The 19,398-nt window shown below is 47.6% G+C and overlaps 1 protein-coding gene across 1 annotated transcript in view; it reads left to right on the top strand.

The window, feature by feature from the left end:
• RABGGTA (Rab geranylgeranyltransferase subunit alpha) overlaps positions 1–5,613 on the top strand; it is a 437,416-nt gene extending 431,803 nt beyond the window's left edge. Inside the window, exon 17 of the mRNA XM_069633985.1 lies at positions 5,293–5,613. Coding sequence (XP_069490086.1) covers positions 5,293–5,441 — 149 coding nt within the window. The 3' untranslated portion in view covers positions 5,442–5,613. The remainder of the gene's footprint in view (positions 1–5,292) is intronic.
• The last annotated feature ends 13,785 nt before the right edge of the window (positions 5,614–19,398 follow it).

Here is a 19,398-nt window from a genome sequence, read left to right as displayed (position 1 = left end):
CAGGTAGGTTGTGGGTAGCTGTGCTGATGTAAGAGGACAGGTAAGCGCATACAGCAGGAAGTTAAACAAGAATGAAGATAGGCAAGGTAAAGGTAATTCAGAATGACGGAACAGGAAGAAAGGACAGATCTCAATGGTGAACTAAAAAGGGATGGGAACCATGCACTGGACAAACAATGAGGAATCCCATTAGGGGCGTATACACAGGTTGGACTATAGACTGCCCACGGATATAAGGGAAGCTCAATGCCTCTGTCTAAGTTACTTTTACAGGCACCACTCATTGCAAGCCCATGAAAAGGGGAAGCAGGAATGGCTTCTGTGTCTGGACCCTAAGGCACAAACAAGGAGTGTACTTACACGAGACAAGCCGGTATGGGTCCAGCCAGATCCTACAGCAGATGCCCTCTGCGGGAACAGAAAGCAACACAATGTTACATTAATTCGCTATAGGCTACAAGTAAAACAAGACGAGAGAAGGGGAAGAGATTGCCTCTGGGAACCCCAGCAGCCAAACTTCGATCAAAGGAATAACAGAAGCACAAGTGAGGACAAGAATGGTAACTAAAATAACTAGGGAAAAAAAGAGGCAGCAAAGTAAGCAAGGTTCAGAATTGGAAAAGCAAGTGGAAAATAATCAACGTGCACTAATACAGAAGACTGGAACTGCAGACAGGTAACCAGGAACTGTAAATCTGGACTGTAATAACCAGGGGCAGGACTGAAGACAGATAACAGGGAAACTGTAGCTCTGAAGTGGGGAAACGAGGACAGGACAGAAGACTGATACAAGGAAACCCAGGACTGGAATTTGGAAGCTAAAACCATTGAAACACCGACTGTAGGAAGGGAAGAAGGAACAACAGGCAGGGAGCCAGATAATAGGCGGCAGAGAACAAGGGATTGCAGACAGGGAACAATGACTGCAACAGAGGAGCAGGGCTGCAATGCAGGAAGCTCAGAAGGCAGAGGAGAGTAGCAGGCTGCAAGACAGGGAGCACCGGGCACTGGAACAGGAGCAAGATCTGACGGCAACAGGAAACGGCAGAATATCTTGGCTCTAGGCAAAAAAGGGCTGGAAGCAAACTCAATGCAAGAGACCTGTGCTCCTGCAGGCTGCTGCTTAAATACTGCCTTGCCCTGTTCTGAAGCAGGCTAATTAACAGCACCTCACCTGAGGATAATCTGCCTCCTGCCTCCCTGGTCCTGGGAAGGTGAAAGTAGCACTGATCTCTAGGGCTTCTGGGGATTGTGGTTCCAACACTGATGCATTGGAATAACCTGGAAATGACAACTGCCGCAAGGTGCATTATGGGACGTGTAGTTTACGAAATTAAATAAGAAAGTACCAAAGTATTGCAAATGGAAAGTAAGGACAAAAATATTAATAGGTATTGTCCAGGGAGTATTATTGAGATGAATGAGTCCCAAATAGTCCATTATGGGTGCCAATTGGTACCGTCGTTACTCTTTTTCCCGCACTACTCTAAAGTACACAAAAGGGTTGTGTTCAACCATCTTACACATTTCTTAGACATCCACAACCTTTGAGACACCCTATAAGCGGGTTTCCGCTCCCGTCACTCCACGCAAACTGCTCTCATGAATCTGTCCAACTACATCAACTACTAAGCACTCCAAGTATGTTCGAACCTAATTCTCCTTGACCTGTCTGCTGCCTTTGACACTGCTGATCACTCTAATATCCTTAATACTCTTTCTTTTTGGGATTCTCGATCGAGCCCTTGCCTGAATTGAATCCTACCTTGCAGCTCGCCAATTCTCTGTCTCTTGAAGCAACAATACCACTCGCCTCAATCCTCTGTGGTGTGGGTCTTGGGTCCACACCTCATTACCCTCTGCACCTCTGCTCTAGGGGCACTAATCTCCTCCTTTGGGTTCTCGCACCAACTCTTTGCGGACAACACCCAAATCTTCTCTTTTCCTGAACTCTCCTCTGGCTCTGGTCTCTATCAACATTTCAAACTGTCTCTCTTCATAGAATACTGGATGGCTTTGCACTCTCTGTTATTAAACTCTAATAAAATAGAGGGGCTCTTATTCCGGGCTAAAAGCTCTCTCTCATCTCTTCCTCTGCCTTTCCAGTTCCCACCCAACATTCTTCCCTATTCTTCTTCAGCTACAAACTTCAACGTCATCTTTGACCCTTCTCACACCTTATCTACTTTTATTTCCAAAACTAGAACAGCAGCTCTCTTCAATCTCCTAACTATTAGGAAAATATAGGGCACCTCCTTCCTTCCAACACCGCCAAACATCTCTTAAATACTCTTATCTTCTCTAGACTGGAATACTGTGCCAGCATCCTCTTTGGCCTCCCGAACTATGCTTTCTGTCCTCTCGACAAGATCATGAACTTTGCTACCAGGTCTCTCTTTGAACTCCCTCACTTCAAACCTACTTCTTCGTACTGTCGCCAGGCTGCATGGCTCTTGATGCAAAATAGGGCCCGATTACAATTTCTTCTCCTGGTTTGCAACTCTATCCACTGTATCTATCCTTCTCTATCCATCTCTACAGCCCTTCTTGTAATCTCCACTCTGCCTCCTCAACTACCCTTGCCTTGTGTCTCCTCATCCTCCCACTGCTTCCTCTCGCTTCTGCTCCTTCTCTCTTCTTGCTCCACTTGCATGGTATTCTCTTCCCCCGGACATCTGAGAAAAAGTCCACACGGATTTGGTCAAAACCAAACTAAAAGCTTACCTCCCCTCCTCAGAGTCACCTCCATCTGCCTGCTAGCAAACATTTTTCCCTCGCCTCTAAGATGCCTCTGTTCCTCACTTCCTCTGCCTCAACTCTAGCACTTCACCCCTCATGATCACATCCCGAGCACAGCTAGCCGTACCGCCTACCTGCACTTAAAATTGTTCAATGTTCATTGTCCTTAATCTGAGTATCTACTTATGTATTGTCCCTGGTGACTGTTCCATTCACTCCCCCACAACCTGGTCAGAATGTCCCTCAAACTCACCACCTTACTGTAAGTATCTCACTGCTTCCTGTCAAATTTGATTTCTTATCTATTGTATGTTTGTGATCAAAAGAGCATTGTTCCTCCTGTATATAAATAATTATACTATTCTGTGGTCTTGTCTAAAAAATCACCCTGATCATTTCATTGATATGTTTGTGTAACTCGAGTCTGGGAGATCAGGGATATAGCCACGGACACCTTTCGTTTAAGTCCCAAAGAACAATATGGCAAAGGACAGGCTAGAAAATAGTGGCATGGCCATTTTAGAGTGCTAGCCACTCTTAATGGGCGTTTGCGATTAATACAAAGGTGCACGAGTAAAAAGTTCAAAACATATTAGAAAATAATCTACTTCCACCAGTCCATTCTGGTCACTTTGTAAATGTAACCAAAAAGCCAAAGTATCCTAATCACACTTCACTTCAGGTCATGTGTGCACTTAAGAATTGAAGAAATCCATAAAGAGAGACCATCTCTCAATACTGATAGTCTTATGGCCCGATCAATTTCTTCAAAAGCATGAGCAAAAGGACTTGGATGTAATGTAGATGACATTTAATCACTCAAATTCAGATCGGGAGTCAAACCAAGGCAAAAATAAAGGGCATCTCATAGAGCTTTATGGGCGGAAAGAGCAAAAAGAAAATATTTCTTAACAGGAAGAGAATACAACTATTGCTCACTACCTACACCATACAAACCTAAGAGTGTAAGCCCCGATCTCAGGGACTAGCTACACACAATATTGCCCTTAGTGGAAGATAACTATTCTCAAGCTCCTCAGGGTGACAGATCCTGCTAATGGAAAATATGTTGGTTTAAACTGATTGTTTGTTTGGTAAGTTGTGGTGTGTGTTGTCTGTTATAACGGAAGTGTCTACTCTATTCTATGGGCAAGGAGGGGCTTATGACTAGCTCTATATAAGCTGTTATCAGTGTGTTATTTCATTGTGCCTCTGTATAAGTTATTTTCAATTCAGAGCCAGGGTATGTGAACAGCACGGTTTTGTTGGGAACAATACTGATTTGATATTTTGCAACGGCAAGGTTGTCCTTCAAACAACCATATCCAAGGTGCTAATAGACTTTCTCCTCTAACTTTTTGTTTTACTCCTGTTCTTTGCCGACCCTTCCTCTCACATGGAGAAGTTGCTTCACGCTATGTAAAGAGAGCACTTAAATATTATTTGGACATAACAAAGTATCAGAAAGCCATCACAACTGTTTGTTACCTTTTTGTTGATCCTCAAAGCAGGGTTTAGCCAGGTGCGTAATGGCTTGCATTGACTCTTGTCGCATGAAAACTACGAGGCATTACTGCCTCAATGTCCAGATGAGAATGCAAGCAGCCAGTCTTAAACCGTTTTTGATTTTTTTTTTTTTAAAGGGTATGCTTTAACCCCTTGTACTTTCAATTTTCTCCACTATAAAGTGATGTCTTGGGCACTTCCTGTTAATCTACAGAATGTGAATCTATGAAAGATACAATGTTGGAGAAGGAACAAGTTGGTTACTTGTATCTCTAGTTTTCCAGTTATGTGAGACCTGCCCACCTCCTTCGTAGAGGCTCAAAGGCTTCATTCACAATGTCCTCTTGAGAATCTGAAAGTGGCCTCTGCAGGTGAATCACAGACCTTCTTAATTATCTTTGGTCAAATAGCCCAATCTGAGGTGGATAGGCTGCACAAGTGATGCAGTTTTCTTGTAACTGCTTTGTTACACCTATACCATGAGTCCCAGCATGGTGATGGGGAATATTCACAGCATGTGAATGTATGAATAAACCTGATGCATGAGAGCTGTAGCTTCCGGTAACATGTTTCTTCTTCAATTGATTTATTTCCCATCTCCTAATTTTCAGTGTGGAACTAGATGCATTTAAAAAAAAGTCAAACGAGGTTTTTAGTGTCTATTGACTATCGTTTGTTTGATGCTTATTGTTTTGTTTGCATACATGCAGAACAAGGGGAGGATAGCTTATCTTGCTCCCAGCACAAGTCTGGTAGGTGATGCCTTCCTGTTTCAGTGAGCGACATTACCAGCCCTGCTGAGGTTGGCACCATTTTGACTGCTGGGTTTTAGCCAGTATATTCCTTCCTCAGTTGAAACTGGCATCCGTATAAAGGGCACTGAAGTGGTGGAATAGATGCAGTCAGAACCTCTTTCTGCGTGTTGGCCTGATGTTTCAACTGGAGATTTTATTGCTCGGATACATTGTTTTTTTACATACTTTTATATTGCCCCAATCCCCCCACATGCAGGACAGCCGACTTGCTTCCTTAACCTTCCTCTTTCAGGCATCCAGGAGCTCGCTGACCTCCAACCCCTGACCCGCTGCCCCAAACTCTCAACGCTGGACCTGACTGGGAACCCACTCTGTAAACTGCCGGATGTGCGAACCCAGCTGGGTGCCCTGCTACCGCAGGTGAAGACCATACTCACCTGAGTGGGTGTGCCTGGCTGCCCCAGCCCTCGCCTGCACTGCTCTTCAGACACTGGTCCTTGCCTGCACCTGTTGTTCCATTTCACTGATCTGGCTGGGTTTCAGACCCCTACCAAGGAAGAGAAGGGCTAGGACAGTGAATGATGGCTCAATAAAAACATTCTGCTGTCGCTGACCTTTTGGGCTCTGCTCTCTCTGTCAAATCTAGAAGGCACGGGACATCTAAGAGCTCTTGTATGCCCAGTCCTGGAAAAGAATTGAAACTGCATGAGCACAAGAAAAAGGTGGTTGGGTGAATGGATGGCGAGGAGGGAGGGAATTGAGACTGCTAAGAAATGGCAAGGTAACACGAAAGGCAAGCAGTGCGACAAGACAATTGGAGAGTGTTATTTTTGGAGCGGTGAAACAGTATTGGGTGAGCGACTAGGAGAGAAGAGACAATGGAGTAAATTAAGGTGGCGAGAGACCGTGGAAAGAGATGAATAGCAGTGACAACGATTGTAAAACATCGATGCAGAAAGGAGTGTAGAGATAAGGAACACCCATGCAAGGCACTAGAGGAGGGAGAGAATTGATAAGGTTGGGAGGTTGAGAAAGGTGTTAGTGTGGCAGGACAAATCGCAGCAAGATCAGGCACTAAAATATGTTTATAGGGACAAAGGAAGATAGGTGAGTTTGAAGTAGGGATAGGCAATGTGAGTGGAAACCGAGCAATGGAGAGGAAAGTGATGTCTAAAACAGTGCTTGCCAAGGAAAGTAGAAGCAGATGGCATGGGCAAGAGGAGTTTGAGGTTGCTGGGGGAAAGGGAGACTGTGTGATAGGTACGCAGTTCAGAGATGGACAGCTCTCCTCTGTGTGAGCTATCGTAATTGTTCTGCCTCTTAGAGAATGGAACAGACAGTTGGGCTTCACCCATGGACTGGACTTGTTCTCTTGTGGTACTTGGAGATGAGCTAGTCACATGGAGCTTGAGGTGGCCCAAGCTCCATTTGTGGGTCAAGACACTGGCCTTGAAAACATGAGCCAACCTCAATCTGCTCGTCACCGAAATAAATGCTACAAAACCAATCTTGCCTACCTGCAGGGGATGGGGTGGAGTGGCGTGGCATCTGCTTGGTGTTCTGTCCCACCCCTAGAGCGCAGAGACTTTCTCCTGTGATCTCCTGGTAAAACGTTTTTCTCATGATTAATATTATTTATTTGACCTTTTATTTTGTGTATATGTTTGAGCGCATACCTATCTTTTCAAGGGAATGGAGCGCAGTAGATACATGGGGAATGCATGCACAGATTAGATGGTTATGTGGGGTTTGGGATGGGAGTCCTTACAACAAAGCATTTATTTCCAGAATACCGTTCGGTGTAGCAGGAAATAATTAACATTTATTATTGGGGGTTCCCTTTGTTACTCTACAGCACATTTAAGTGGGAATTTCTGACAGTATGCATCTTTTCAGTCACAAGCCCTGTAAGTGTGTGCTTTAAGTGATGAGAACTGGAGTAGAGTATTCATACCCTGTGCCTTTTTCCTAGACGGAGTAACAAAATAACCACCCCATTTTTAACCTGTATCATTTATTTCCATGTTTGAAATTCACAATTTAATTACTTTATTTTTGGGTAATGTCACATATTTTTCACATCCTGCACGATAACAAAATGCATGTTTGTGTCAAACTATTGGCTAAATGCAGGTGATCTTGTCATGCATTTTTGTTTTTTGATAAGTTTGTTTAAAGCTGGAAAACAAAGTTGCAAAACCCAGTGGAGATTTTCATTTAGGTTGACATTGCATTGCGTTCTGGTACTTGGGAGCCACAATAATGGCCCTTTTGCTTATATTTGTTGGTGTAAGTGATTTGTGTACTTTCATGCTATCTCAATCAAAGTATTATTTTAGGTTTTTATAGACGCACATTAGCATATGATTGTATAAGCATAAACTGACAGTATATAAAGATAAAAATAGATGCGGCTGGAATTTGAGCTCGGTTTACACTAGAGTATGTTATCCTGGTTAAAACATTTGATCTCCCTGTGCTGTATCTGCTTAAATTGGGATGCCAGGTACAGGTTTTTTATTGTGGGGAGGAATTTAGGATGCCGGTATGGTTTTTTTGGGGGGGGGGGGGGGAATTGGTGAGCCAGAATGCCAGTTATAGATTTAATGTTGAGGAATCAGGACACCTAGTGCGACTTGTGTGATTTTGGAGGCAGGATACCCGGTATGGGTCACTTGCTGACTCTGTGTGTATTGTAAGGAAGGCATGGGATCAAACAGTGAAGACAGACACAAGTGATTACAGTTCAAGGGTGTTTATTGAACTTCAATGGGTTGGTTAAATACCTATCTAAATCTAAAGATGAGAGCAAGCTACGACCATGAAATAATAACGCAGTCCAAGTGGAGTCTGTCAAAATAAAAGGGCCTATACTAATAAACCTATTGCCAATCTTTACTTCTAAATACAAAATAGTGTGGGATAACAATGTATGCAAAAGAAAAGTGTTCGAGAAATTATATGTCGGGATAGTTGAGCAGTTGACTTCCCTTCCCCACATTTTCAGCACAGGGTAAGTCGACATGTGCAGGCTTTGCACACACTCTGGCTTCTTGGCCACAAGGTAACAGTTCAACACAGAGGCATCAAGGCCTTCTGCCAAATTCTCTCTCACAGTGACAGTTTCTTATTTGCAGAGCACCTGATGTAACAAACAAAACACCAAAGTTCTTTTGCTTGGTCACGGTTTTCACTTTCACAAATTCAAGACTGGTCTCCCTCCTTCTGGCTCAGACCATGGATCCCTCTCATCCGGGCTCAGATCCTCTGTTCCACAATGTTTGCAACTTGGTCTCCCTCGTTCGGGGTCAGACCTTGGATCCCCCTCATCTGGGATAAGATCCCTTTTGATACTAGAATCAAAGACTTTTGAATTTTTCGATGGGCTTTTGCTTAAACTGTTGCAGGACCACTTTGGTTCACTTCACACAATTTACACTTTAAAAAAAAAATGTTATTATTTTATAACATACCAAACATTACAATAATTAGGACTTCCATGTTCAGGTATAACAACATAACATTACGAGATACGTTCTTCAGTCCCACTCCCTCCCGCCCCCTTAACTTGAGCCACAGTGTCCCTGTCATCAGCCCGTACTTCTTCAGGCGGGTCCATTGACATCACCTTATCCGTGTCATCCTCAATGTGATCGGACTGCGGGGGGCCCACCATGGTATCCACCAGTTGCCTCCATTCGATTAGGGGTCCTACCTCCTCTCCTCCTCGGCTGACCGCTTCAAACCAAGCTGCCGTTTCTGCCTCTGCCCATTTCCTGAGGTCAGCCCACCAGAACTCTATCCTAGGTCTATGGGCTGCCTTCCAGCACATTGCAATCCTCTGTTTGGCCAGGATGTATGCCAGGTCTTTCATCTTGCTAATGTGCCTAAGATTACGTGGCCTAGGGAACCCCCTAGCATGCATGCCCAGGCCGACTCCACCTCCAACGTAATGCCTTTTCCTGCCAAACGTATCTTTAATTCTGACCAAAATCTTCCCACCTCCGGGCAAGCCCAGAACATGTGCAACATCCCAGCTTCCTCCTCCCCGCACCTGGGGCATCTATGAGTTGACTAGCCACCAAACCTGGCGATCTTACTGGGGGTCAGATAAGCTCTGTGTGTGACATATAATTGGATCTGTTGGAGCCTCGCGTTCCGGGACACTTTCTTTTGATATCTTTGAGCTCTATCCCATAGCCCATCCAACATGGGCTCTCCCACCTCTTCCTCCCAGAGTTGTCTCAATTAGAACAGTTCCTTCCCCACTTCGGACCCCAGTAGCTCATATATGCGGGATATCTCATGCCCACCCTCCGAGATGTCATATCATCTCCATGGTGGCATCCGGTTGTTCTGTATGCAACACCGCCGGCCATTGGTCTCGCACTCGTTTAACAATTCTGGAGTAGGTTATATGTTGCCCTTTATGCACCCCGGTGTCCTCTATTAGTGTCTGGAATTCCAGTGCCTCCCCTTCCTTCCATATGTCTCCTAGGGTGACCAGGCTCATCGGTTCCCAGTATCTCTGGACCCCTGTATTAATTTAGGGTCCTCTCTGCATAACGCCGCCAACGGCACCTGCATAGAAAACAGAGCTGGGTATCCCACAATCTGCCATGCCCTGTGCCACACCTCCCAGCCAAGCGCCAACAGCCTCCCCATCTCTAGCACCTTTGGCTTGGACAACTACACTACCTCCCTAAGCAAGTAGGGAGCCGGTTCCATGCACAACAGCCTGGTTTCAGCTGTTTCTTCATCAGACAGCCACCTGGCCACATATTGCAGTTGTCCTGCCAAATAATACAACTCAAAATTCGGCAGGTTTATTCCTCCCCTATCACACGAATTCTGTAATTTCCAAAGAGCCACCCTGTTCCTAGAGTTGTGCCATATAAATCCCCTGCACAAGCTGGGGAGACCAGAGAAGAAGCGCCTGGGGATCACATGCAGGATATTTACAATGAAGTGTAATAGTCTGGGCAGGACTGCCATCTTTATTAGAGCAGCTCTCCCCATCATGGCCTGGGGTAGTCTGGACCAGAATCCCATGCTATTTTTAATGCCTTCGTCTGCCTTTTCCGTGTTGTGTTTATGTTCTTCTCTTGTCGTGTGGTATATGTCTATTCCGAGATATCGGAACGACTTAGTTTGCCAGGGTATTGGCAATATCGGCAGGCTCCTATGTAGGACAAGTCTATATCTCCACAGGGGGAACATGCTCGATTTCTTGGGGTTACCGCTATGCCGGAGAGGGCAGCATATTGTTCCATCACCTCCAGGATGTACTGTATGTTCTCTTCTGGGAAGCGCAGATACAAGAGCGTGTCGTCTGCATATAGTGAAATAACATGCGGACCACTTGCAGTGCGGATCCCTATTTCCCCATATTGTTGTCTAGGACAGACGGCCAATGGTTCCAACGCCAGTTATACAACATGGGCGACCAGGGGCAGCCTTGTCTAGTGCCCCTGCTAAGTTGCCATTTGTCTGAGATAGTGGCATCCGTCTTAACCCTTGCAATTGGAGAGCCGTATAAGATTCTAACCCACTGAGATACCCCGGCGCCATCCCATAACCTCCCAAAGCCGCCAGGGCCATCTTACTGAATCGAAAGCCTTCACAGCATCAAGCGACGATCGCCAGTTCACCCGGGTCCTCCTTCGTCTGATCAATAATATGATGCAGTCTTCTATGGTTATCAGTTATGTTCCTACCAGAGACGTAGCCTGTTTGGTCAGGATGTATCAGTTTACCAATGACCCGCTTAAGCCTTTTTGCTAGCACTGCCGTAAGGATTTTGCTATCTTGGTTAAGCATCGATAGGGGTCTGTATGACCTGCAGTCTGTGCTAGCCTTACCCGGCTTTAAAAGCAGGATGATCATCTCCTCTCGTAGGGACTCTGGCAACCTGCCATGCTCAAACGCCTCATTAAGCATAGCCAGCAACGGGGGAAGCAGCTCTTGTTTGTAGGTTTTTTAGAATTCACTTGGGAGCCCATCTGACCCCGGAGCCTTACAAGTGGGCAGGTGTTGAATCACTAGCTCAAGTTCTTCTAATGTAATTGCGGCATCCAGGTCTGCCCGTTCTAGATCGTCTAGGGTGGGCAAGCCTATATATTCTAGTGTTTCCTGGATTTCTTCATCCCTCTCTCCGCCTGGGTCCTCATAGAGACGTTTGTAGTATCCCAGGAACTCTTCATTCACTCCCTCCTGGGTATCCAGGATCTGGCCTCCCTCCCCTTTTATGTCCCTGATCACCGGCCATGGTGCCTCGCTCTTGTATAGCCAGGCCAGCAACCTACCCGGCTTGTCTCCCCCAGCATGCTGTCCCTCCACATATTTCTTATAGCTTAGTTTACATAACCTGTCCCAGTTTCCACTACTAGCTTGTTGTAGCTGTCTCATCCTGACCCCATCCTCCCTAGAGGTGCCTCCCCTACGCATAAAGTCTTCCAATTCTTCCTCCGTTCTCCTCCGCTCTTTTTCTATGCCCCCTTGGAGCCCTCTGGATTTTGAAATAGCCACCCCCCGCACTACCACTTTAAATTCCTCCCATACAGTTCCCATAGATTGAACACTGCCAGTATTCATCTCGAAGTACTCTGTGATCGCCTCCCTTAAATCCTCCTGGAATCCCGAATCCTGCAGAGCCTCGGCTCTGAGCTTCCTCGTCGAAATCCGCGCTCTAGGGGGTTGATGTCGCCACTCCAGGACCGGGGGGGAGTGGTCTGAGAGCACCCTAGCCTTATATTCTGCGCTTCTCACCTCATCCACCAGCTTGGCAGCAGGTAACACGTAGTCCAGCATCGTGTGTTGGTCATGTGGTGCCGCATAGTGTGAGTATCTGCTGGGTGCAGCTGCCTCCAGGCATCTACTAGGTCAAAATCTCTCAGGAGGGCCTGTAGCACCTTTGCAGCCGGGGTGGGTTTGTCTAGCTTACCATCTGATCTGTCCACCTTAGAATTCAGTACACAATTAAAGTCTCTGCCCCATAGGATCCCGCCACCTAATAGGGGGCTAATTTTGCCATACAGTGACCGAAAGTAAGCCGCTGTATCTTGGTTGGGGGCGTATAAGTTTACGATACTCACTTCCCGGTTTTCCAGCATCCCCCTCACAATTATCATTCTGCCTTCTGGGTCTCCCGTAGACTGAAGAAACTGAAATGGTACATGAGGTGCTACCCAGGTGATCACTCCTCTTGCATAGCCCGAGTATGTGGCACCCGCAACGCTCCCCTTCCACTTCCTCTTGACCACCTCCAATTTCTCCTTGGTGAGGTGGGTCCCCTGCAATAATGCTATATCAATCCTCATCCTTTTCAGGTACATCATTACTTTATTATGCTTCAAGTAACTATTGAGGCCCCTGACATTCCAGGTAACCACTCTAAGGCACCCCGACGCCATAGATACAATGTCCTACCCTCCCTCTCTGCCCCCAATCCCGCCTAATACGGTTCTCAATTTGGCTCATTACCCTCCCACTCACAACAAACTCCCCCTCCCCCTTTTCCCAACAACAAACCCTCACACACCGCCCCTTCCCTCCCCCCCACCCCTCGCAACCTGAACAAAGGCCCAGCTCCATGCCTGGATCTCAGGCGACCCCGCTTTTGGTTCTGCCTCGGTATGCCGAGGGCAGAGGCCCGGCAGGGTGTCACTGAACTACCAGTGACCTAACTAAGCTACTCCTATATGGGGGTATGAGGACTAGCTCTGCAAGGCTCCCTTGCTGTATTAAAAGTCTCAGTGCTCACGGGTCATATCCCTTTATATCCTGATCATGCCCGCCCATAAGCTACATCTTTTACAATAATCAAGTCCCATCGTCTTAGGCCCCGACACCCCTTGGTGCCGCCTACACACATTACTTATCTCTACCTTCTCCTTCCCCCGTCTGGATGCCCGACTCCTGGGGGCAGCTCTGCGTGTCGAGCCATCCCATAGCTTCTTCCGGGGACTCGAAAAACAAGGTTCTGTTTTTGTGGAACACCTTCAGCTTCGCTGGGTAAAACAACATATACTTGTGGCCTGCTTCACGCAATCTTCTCTTCAGTCCCAAAGTTCATGCGGCTACGTTGTACCAACAGGGTATAATCTGGGTATGCGGTTATGTTTGCTGTTCCCCCCTTCCGGAAGTGTTCAAGGATTCTTTCCCGATCTCGGTAGTTCAGGATCTTGGCAATCACCGGTCTTGGGAGCATGGGGGGTTCCTGGCGGCGGCCTCCTCATTAGGGCCCTGTGTGCTCTTTCCACCGCAAACCCCTGGGACAACACTCTTCCAGTTATCTCCTGCAGCAGCATAGATTCAATGAACTCTGTGGGGTTGGGTCCCTCAGGCCCCTCCGGCAAACCAACAATACGGATGTTGTTCCTTCGTGCACGGCCCTCCGCCTCCTCCGCCCTGCATTCTAGGTTGCTCCTGCGTTGCACTAGGACGTGAAGATCTGCTTTATGTGTTGCACAGTCCGCTGTGTTCGGGCCCATCTCTTTTTCCATATTCTCTGTGCGTTCTGCCAGCGACCTGACATCTTGCCGGAGGAGGTTCACTTCCTCTTGAACTGCCCCAACTTTAAGCTCCAATGCTGCTTTCAATTCGGTCATAGCCAGTCCCAGTTTGATCTCCCAGGCCACTTTCAGGTCCGCCATCGCCGCAAGGACCTGGTTAGTGCCCATGGTGGCTGCGCTCCCAGCAAGGATTTTGTCTTTACTCTTGGCTCCTCCCGGGCCCGGCAGTGTTCTGGCGTATTCGTCCAGCGTGGTTTGCTTACTCTTCGTTCTTAGTGGTTTGCTGGACATGGCGTCGTGCCAGAACCTTATGGGCGAGCTTTGCCGCGGACCAGTCCCAGCATGGTAAGACTGCTATTAATGCCTGGGCCCGAACAGGCTACGCAAGGAGTGTCTTGAAACTACTTATTAGCTACAGGAGTGGGTTGTGTCCTTCCACGTAGTAATGTAGGTTTTTATTCCGATCCGCCTGCACCCGCCAGTATTGGGGGCCAGCCGAACCAGGCACCGTGTGTCCAGGCTGGCTGCTGGCTCGAACAGGTCCTCCAGCTATCTTCATGTGTCTCATGTGTCCCACTATTTATACCAGCTCTCTCCGCTTTGTGCACCCTGGGTGATTGTGGCTGTTTGGGTACTTGTCTCCAGAATTCAGTCAGTGCCTATAGTCCCCGCAGCACCCCTCTTTGTTTTGGATGTGCGACCCTTTTGGGCCTATCAGCCGGCCATTATACTCTCACTTCCACCGTGGGGTGAGGGAGTGTTTAGAGCACTTTATTATGACTCTGACCGACTAGCTCAGGAGAGGGGAGCACTAGCGGGTTACAGTTATATTAGATCCCTTCACTGACATCCTGGAATCCAATTTAGGATGTTCACTAGTCTGCCCACTTCATTACACATTTCACTGCTTGTATGCCGGCTCCCCTGTGCATCTGTTCGGCGCTCCGCCTCTGGCTACTGTCTCCGCAGCCCTGGACGAACAACTGTGAGGTCGGGTCGCTCTACCCGCCTACTCCAGCTATGGGATGAAAGGGCCTCTATGCTGCTCGGGCTGTAGGGTGCAGCTGTCCGTTCCCTGCTTTATATGCGAACCCGGCACCGGTCGTCCGGCCCGCTGTGTGCCCCACTGCGCCATGCACCCCAGGCGCTTCTTGTGCAGACGCCGGGCTCCGCGTAGAATGTGCGTGTCTATGGAGCCGCAATGATCCTTGGCGGGCCCTTCGTGGTTCGGTGCTGCAGTCCCCGGCCCCCGGCAATCAGCGGTTGGGCTGGGGTCTGTTGCTCTCCCCCTCCAGCACCAGGATTGCTGGAGCGCCACCCTGCTCCGGCCGCGAGGTCCCGCAGCTCCTGCCGCGACACGGATGAGGTCCTAGTGCCGGCCGTCCCTCAGCCTTGCGTTGTCTCCGGCTCCTTATTTCTCAGCAATTGGGGCCATCCCGTGCATAATATGCTCATCTGAGAATTATCTTCTTACTCGGCCTGCCCTACGGCCGTTCGTGCAATGGGTGCTGCTTCTGGTCTACTTCTTTGTCCGGGGACGTCCGCTATTTTGCATTTTCGGGTCTCCATCCCCAGGAACTTCGCTTCCTTCTATCTGATGTTCCTTGGGTCGTGTAGGCTCCAGACTGTCAGCATCTGCGCTCCGTGTATTCATGCATTAGCGCCTATGTTTCCTTCCTTCCAAGGGCTAGTGCATCTTTTTGTCTGGATCACTTCAGGATCACCAGGAGCTCCACCAAGAGCACGTCTGCTCACATGGCCTTCTAGCCACGCCCCTCCACAATTTACACTTCACATCAATCTTCTACTTTTGTTTCTCTTGTCAGGTTACTGTTCAGAGACCTTCCACTGAGCACATTCACAGTGCCGGATCACTCTGTCAATGGTATCTTTCCTTTTAATGTTCAAATATTCACCAGCAATTTAGCTTCACTCAAGTCTTTCATCACAGGTGTTTTAACAATGTTCATTCCAGCGCTCTTTTTACAATGTTGCAGCTTGCATCCTTGACTTCAACACAGACCGGTCTGACTTCGGTCTCCCCAACTCCCCAGCTGTGTTGTTCTCTATAGCTTCTTTGTTCTTGGAGCTAAGATTGATACCACAGCGTCTACTGCTTCTCCCAGCCTTGGTCAGTTACACAGGAGGACCCTCAGTATCTCTGACACACAATGCAGGATTCTTCAGCATGGATTCCTGGTCTCACGTTTTCTGCCTTGAAGGTTTCTTGACAGTAACGACTTCCTGCCAACAAGGTCAATGGTGTTGCCCCTCTCACAAACCTCTCGTGCCTGGCTGTCTTTCTCCCTTCGTTAAGCTGCCAACTCGAAAATGCTGTACCTTTGTGTCAGAGTGTGCTGGTGTGCGCCTTTTTATGCGTGTGGGGAAGTGTAATGGAAGTCAGGTGTGAGTGATTATCGATAATTGCCTGATCATAGTATTGGGACATGTCAGGTTCATGGGTCGGGTGTGAGTCTGTATTCTCCCAGAGCAGGCTGTCTGTGTAAGAAAAGTAGGGGTGTGGGGGTTGAGTTTCTAAATATCCCATTGGGTAGGATGGGATAAAGGAGTTAAAGGGAACAGAGGGATACTGCGTCTCACCATCTGGTGTGGGGGTTGAGTTTCTAAATATCCCATTGGGTAGGATGGGATAAAGGAGTTAAAGGGAACAGAGGGATACTGCGTCTCACCATCTGGTCTGCCACTCACCGAGGACCCTTCACCCAGGTGAACTTCCCACACTGGCCCACTGCCAGTGTCTGGATCCAAAGGCGATGGCCGTGCCCTGCCCACCTGTGAGAGATCCACTGGGACTAGCGGGTGAAACACCTTCTGGTTTCTCAAAATATACAGTAAATAAAAGTTGTTGGAAAGCTGCTTGTCCGCTTTTGAGTAATAGTGCTCCTTTCTGCTCTAGCTCCAGTTACTTGTATTCAAATGTAAATATCATTGAGCAGCCCTAGAATCATTTGTTTGGAACCTCAGTTGAGAAAATCTTAACCATCCTAGGCTCGGATAACCAGACAACCTGTGTCATCTCTGTGCACCTATCATTACCACTGGGCTACCAGCCCAAGGCTTATTTTCTTTTTGCCTTTTTCAAGCAGTATATCTGTGATGAACTGAAGTGTTTTTTTTGTATTTGTTATTAATGGTATGTGTGCACTCACTTGCACACATTTGTGAACTTTTAGAAGTAACTACTTGGTATGTAGTGCTTATTTAAGTAACTATGGCGACTGTGCATGTTTAGAGTTGTCAATTCGCCATAGTTAAATTAACCCCACTTACAAAATCATTTGAAAAGTGCAACATGTGCAAGTTATTGGGGGTCATTACGACCCAGGCGGTAAGTACGCCAACTTTACCACCATGGTGTAAACTATGTTTACACCATGGTGGATGGCGGATTTACCGCCCCATTCCAAGGTGAGTGGGGCGGTAAATCCCCATTTCACCCTTCCCCATTCCCATTTTTGCCCCATAGGGCATAATGGGAGTGGGGAAGGCGCTAATTACGCCACCGTAAATTACGGTGGCGTAATTAGCACCAAGGCGGTTTAGCGCCATGGATTTTAACGGCTGCTAAAAGCAGCCGTTAAAATCGGAATCAGGCGCTAAGGGTTAACGACAGCGTTAACCCTTAACGCCTGAGTTGTAATGAGGCCCATTGTTGATAAATGTATAACATTACTAATAGACCTAGCCGAAAAATTGCTGTGGTTCTCAGTGGGCAGAATTCTTTCTATGTTTACTAGTGCCAAAACCATTGGCTTTGCCAATATTTCTCTTTTACTTTCCCTTTGTAAATAGTCTTCTGCTGCAGGCAGCCCATGTGTTTTATCACAAGGAGTTTGTAGTAGCTGACCTTCATAGTCAATGCCTCACCTGTCTTATTAACTACTATCCAGTACTGTGCAAGGCAGATGCATCAGGGTCGCTTGAGAACACTGTGACAGGGAGTCCCGCCATAAATAACCATGCTGACTTTTTGAATAAAATCTGAGGGTGTTCATTAAAATAAACTGTCAGAATAGCTGTTTCTTGATTCCTTTTTGGGGTTTAAGGTACTGGGGAATAGTTGGCTCTACGGGCCATCTCTTTTCTCTCTCGAGACCCACCTCCCAGACTCAGATGTCCCTACGGGGCTGTACATGATGATGGATCTGTAACCCTTAGCTGTCTCTCTTCTCACTACAACTAATGGTGTTCTCCCTAAGTCGTTGACTATTTGACTCCCTAGGGAACTTCTAACATTCCCTCTCCTATCATTGGTTAGTTGCTTGGAAAATAGGGAGTGGTGCTTTCATTCACCCAGCGTCAAGCTCACACCTTTCACAGCCTCTCACTCCTAACCCTTTACTATACAGAACCTTTTTAACTGTTCTCCTCCCACCACGTCACTGTCCCTACAATCTCACACTCCACTTTTCGATCTTACTTCCTTTCCCACTCTTGTTCTTACTATGACTGATGTCTCCCACTACTTCTCTACCTCTGTTCCCTCTTCTTCCTCCTTCCTCTCATCCCACTTCTCCGCTTCCTACTATTCCTCTAATCCTAGCTCCTCTTAAACTCTATATCAATATCTACTCGTAGCCTCACACTCGCTGTCGCTCTTCTTGCTACTTCCACGACTACTGTTCCCACTCTGCTACTACCACTACCTCTCTCCGGATCTACTATTCCAGGATAAGGCGTGCTGTGCACCACTCTCACTGTTACAGACCCCAGCTATACAGTGCCCTGCTCGCCCTCTGTACATTGCCCCTGTTAAGCCATCTACTACTAACTCCCACTCTAGCACTAATGCCTTATGCTGACTACTCCCACAACCTACCACCTCTACTCCCAACTACCTCAGTCACTACTACTACCACCACCCCACTCTACTACTCCTGCTCTACCTCTACTGCTCACACTCCTCTTTCTCACACAAACACTCTACAGTCCCCCTTCTAACAATAGCCTCCACACTCCAAAACGCTCTCACCTTCACTGGTCTCTCTGATGTCCTCCACCTCCTCCTGTCCTCACCCAACTAACCCACACTGACGCACACTTCCTTAAATGCCCCACCCTCTCCTAGGATTGCCTACTTACCTTAACCAATAGCTTACCTGGCTCCTGGGTTTGTGACATGGGAAGAACATGGGAGGGCTTTAAAGGGCCGATGAGTTCCACCCCCCTTCCAGCATGGGCCCTGCTGAGGTCCCAGGACGCTGGCCTCCTTAATGGCTGCAAGCCCTTTAAAATAATATTATTGTAATCCCTGGTGGCATAGAGGATAATGCCTCCAGGGGCCTTCATTAATTAAAATGTCCCTGGTGGGCTGGTGGAGTTCTGAGGCCTCCCCCAGGGTCTTATTTTCAAAAAGGTGTTTTGTTTTTTAAATTACCCTGGTGGGTTAGTGGCAGCGTTTCTGTATGGGCCCTAGCTGACAACTGTCAGCTGGATCCACGCTGCATTGCTGGCTCGTGTTTGGGTTTAGCGCGGCACCCCTTTGGTGCAGTGTGTCCCTGGCTGGAATTGCTGCGGCTCGCAACACCCTGCGGCAGGGAGACTGCTGCGTTGCTCTCTGGGGGGACCAGAGCTCTGTGTGTTCCACAGTCTGGAGACTGCCGTTGCTGCAGTTAAGGGGTGGGGAGGGGGTCTGCCTGCATTAAGGCACTTGGTCTGGGCAGGCGTGGACTCCCTCCCTCCCCTTTGACAGGGCCACATTGCTGGCCCTGTCACATACCTCCACCTTTGTTTTGTAACTGTTTTTTGGGAATTCCTGTCCTTGCCTCGATTCTAGTTTACTGGAGTTTTTAGGGTCCGGGTTCAAAACAGATGATTTTATAGTTTGAAGCAAAGAAACATCTTTTCCAATATGTAGACGTTCC

This window comes from Ambystoma mexicanum, chromosome 13 (genome assembly GCF_040938575.1).
Source record: "Ambystoma mexicanum isolate Mex_15411 chromosome 13, UKY_AmexF1_1, whole genome shotgun sequence".
Classification (NCBI taxonomy): Eukaryota; Metazoa; Chordata; class Amphibia; order Caudata; family Ambystomatidae; genus Ambystoma; species Ambystoma mexicanum.
This window is presented reverse-complemented; position numbering and strand designations above follow the sequence as displayed.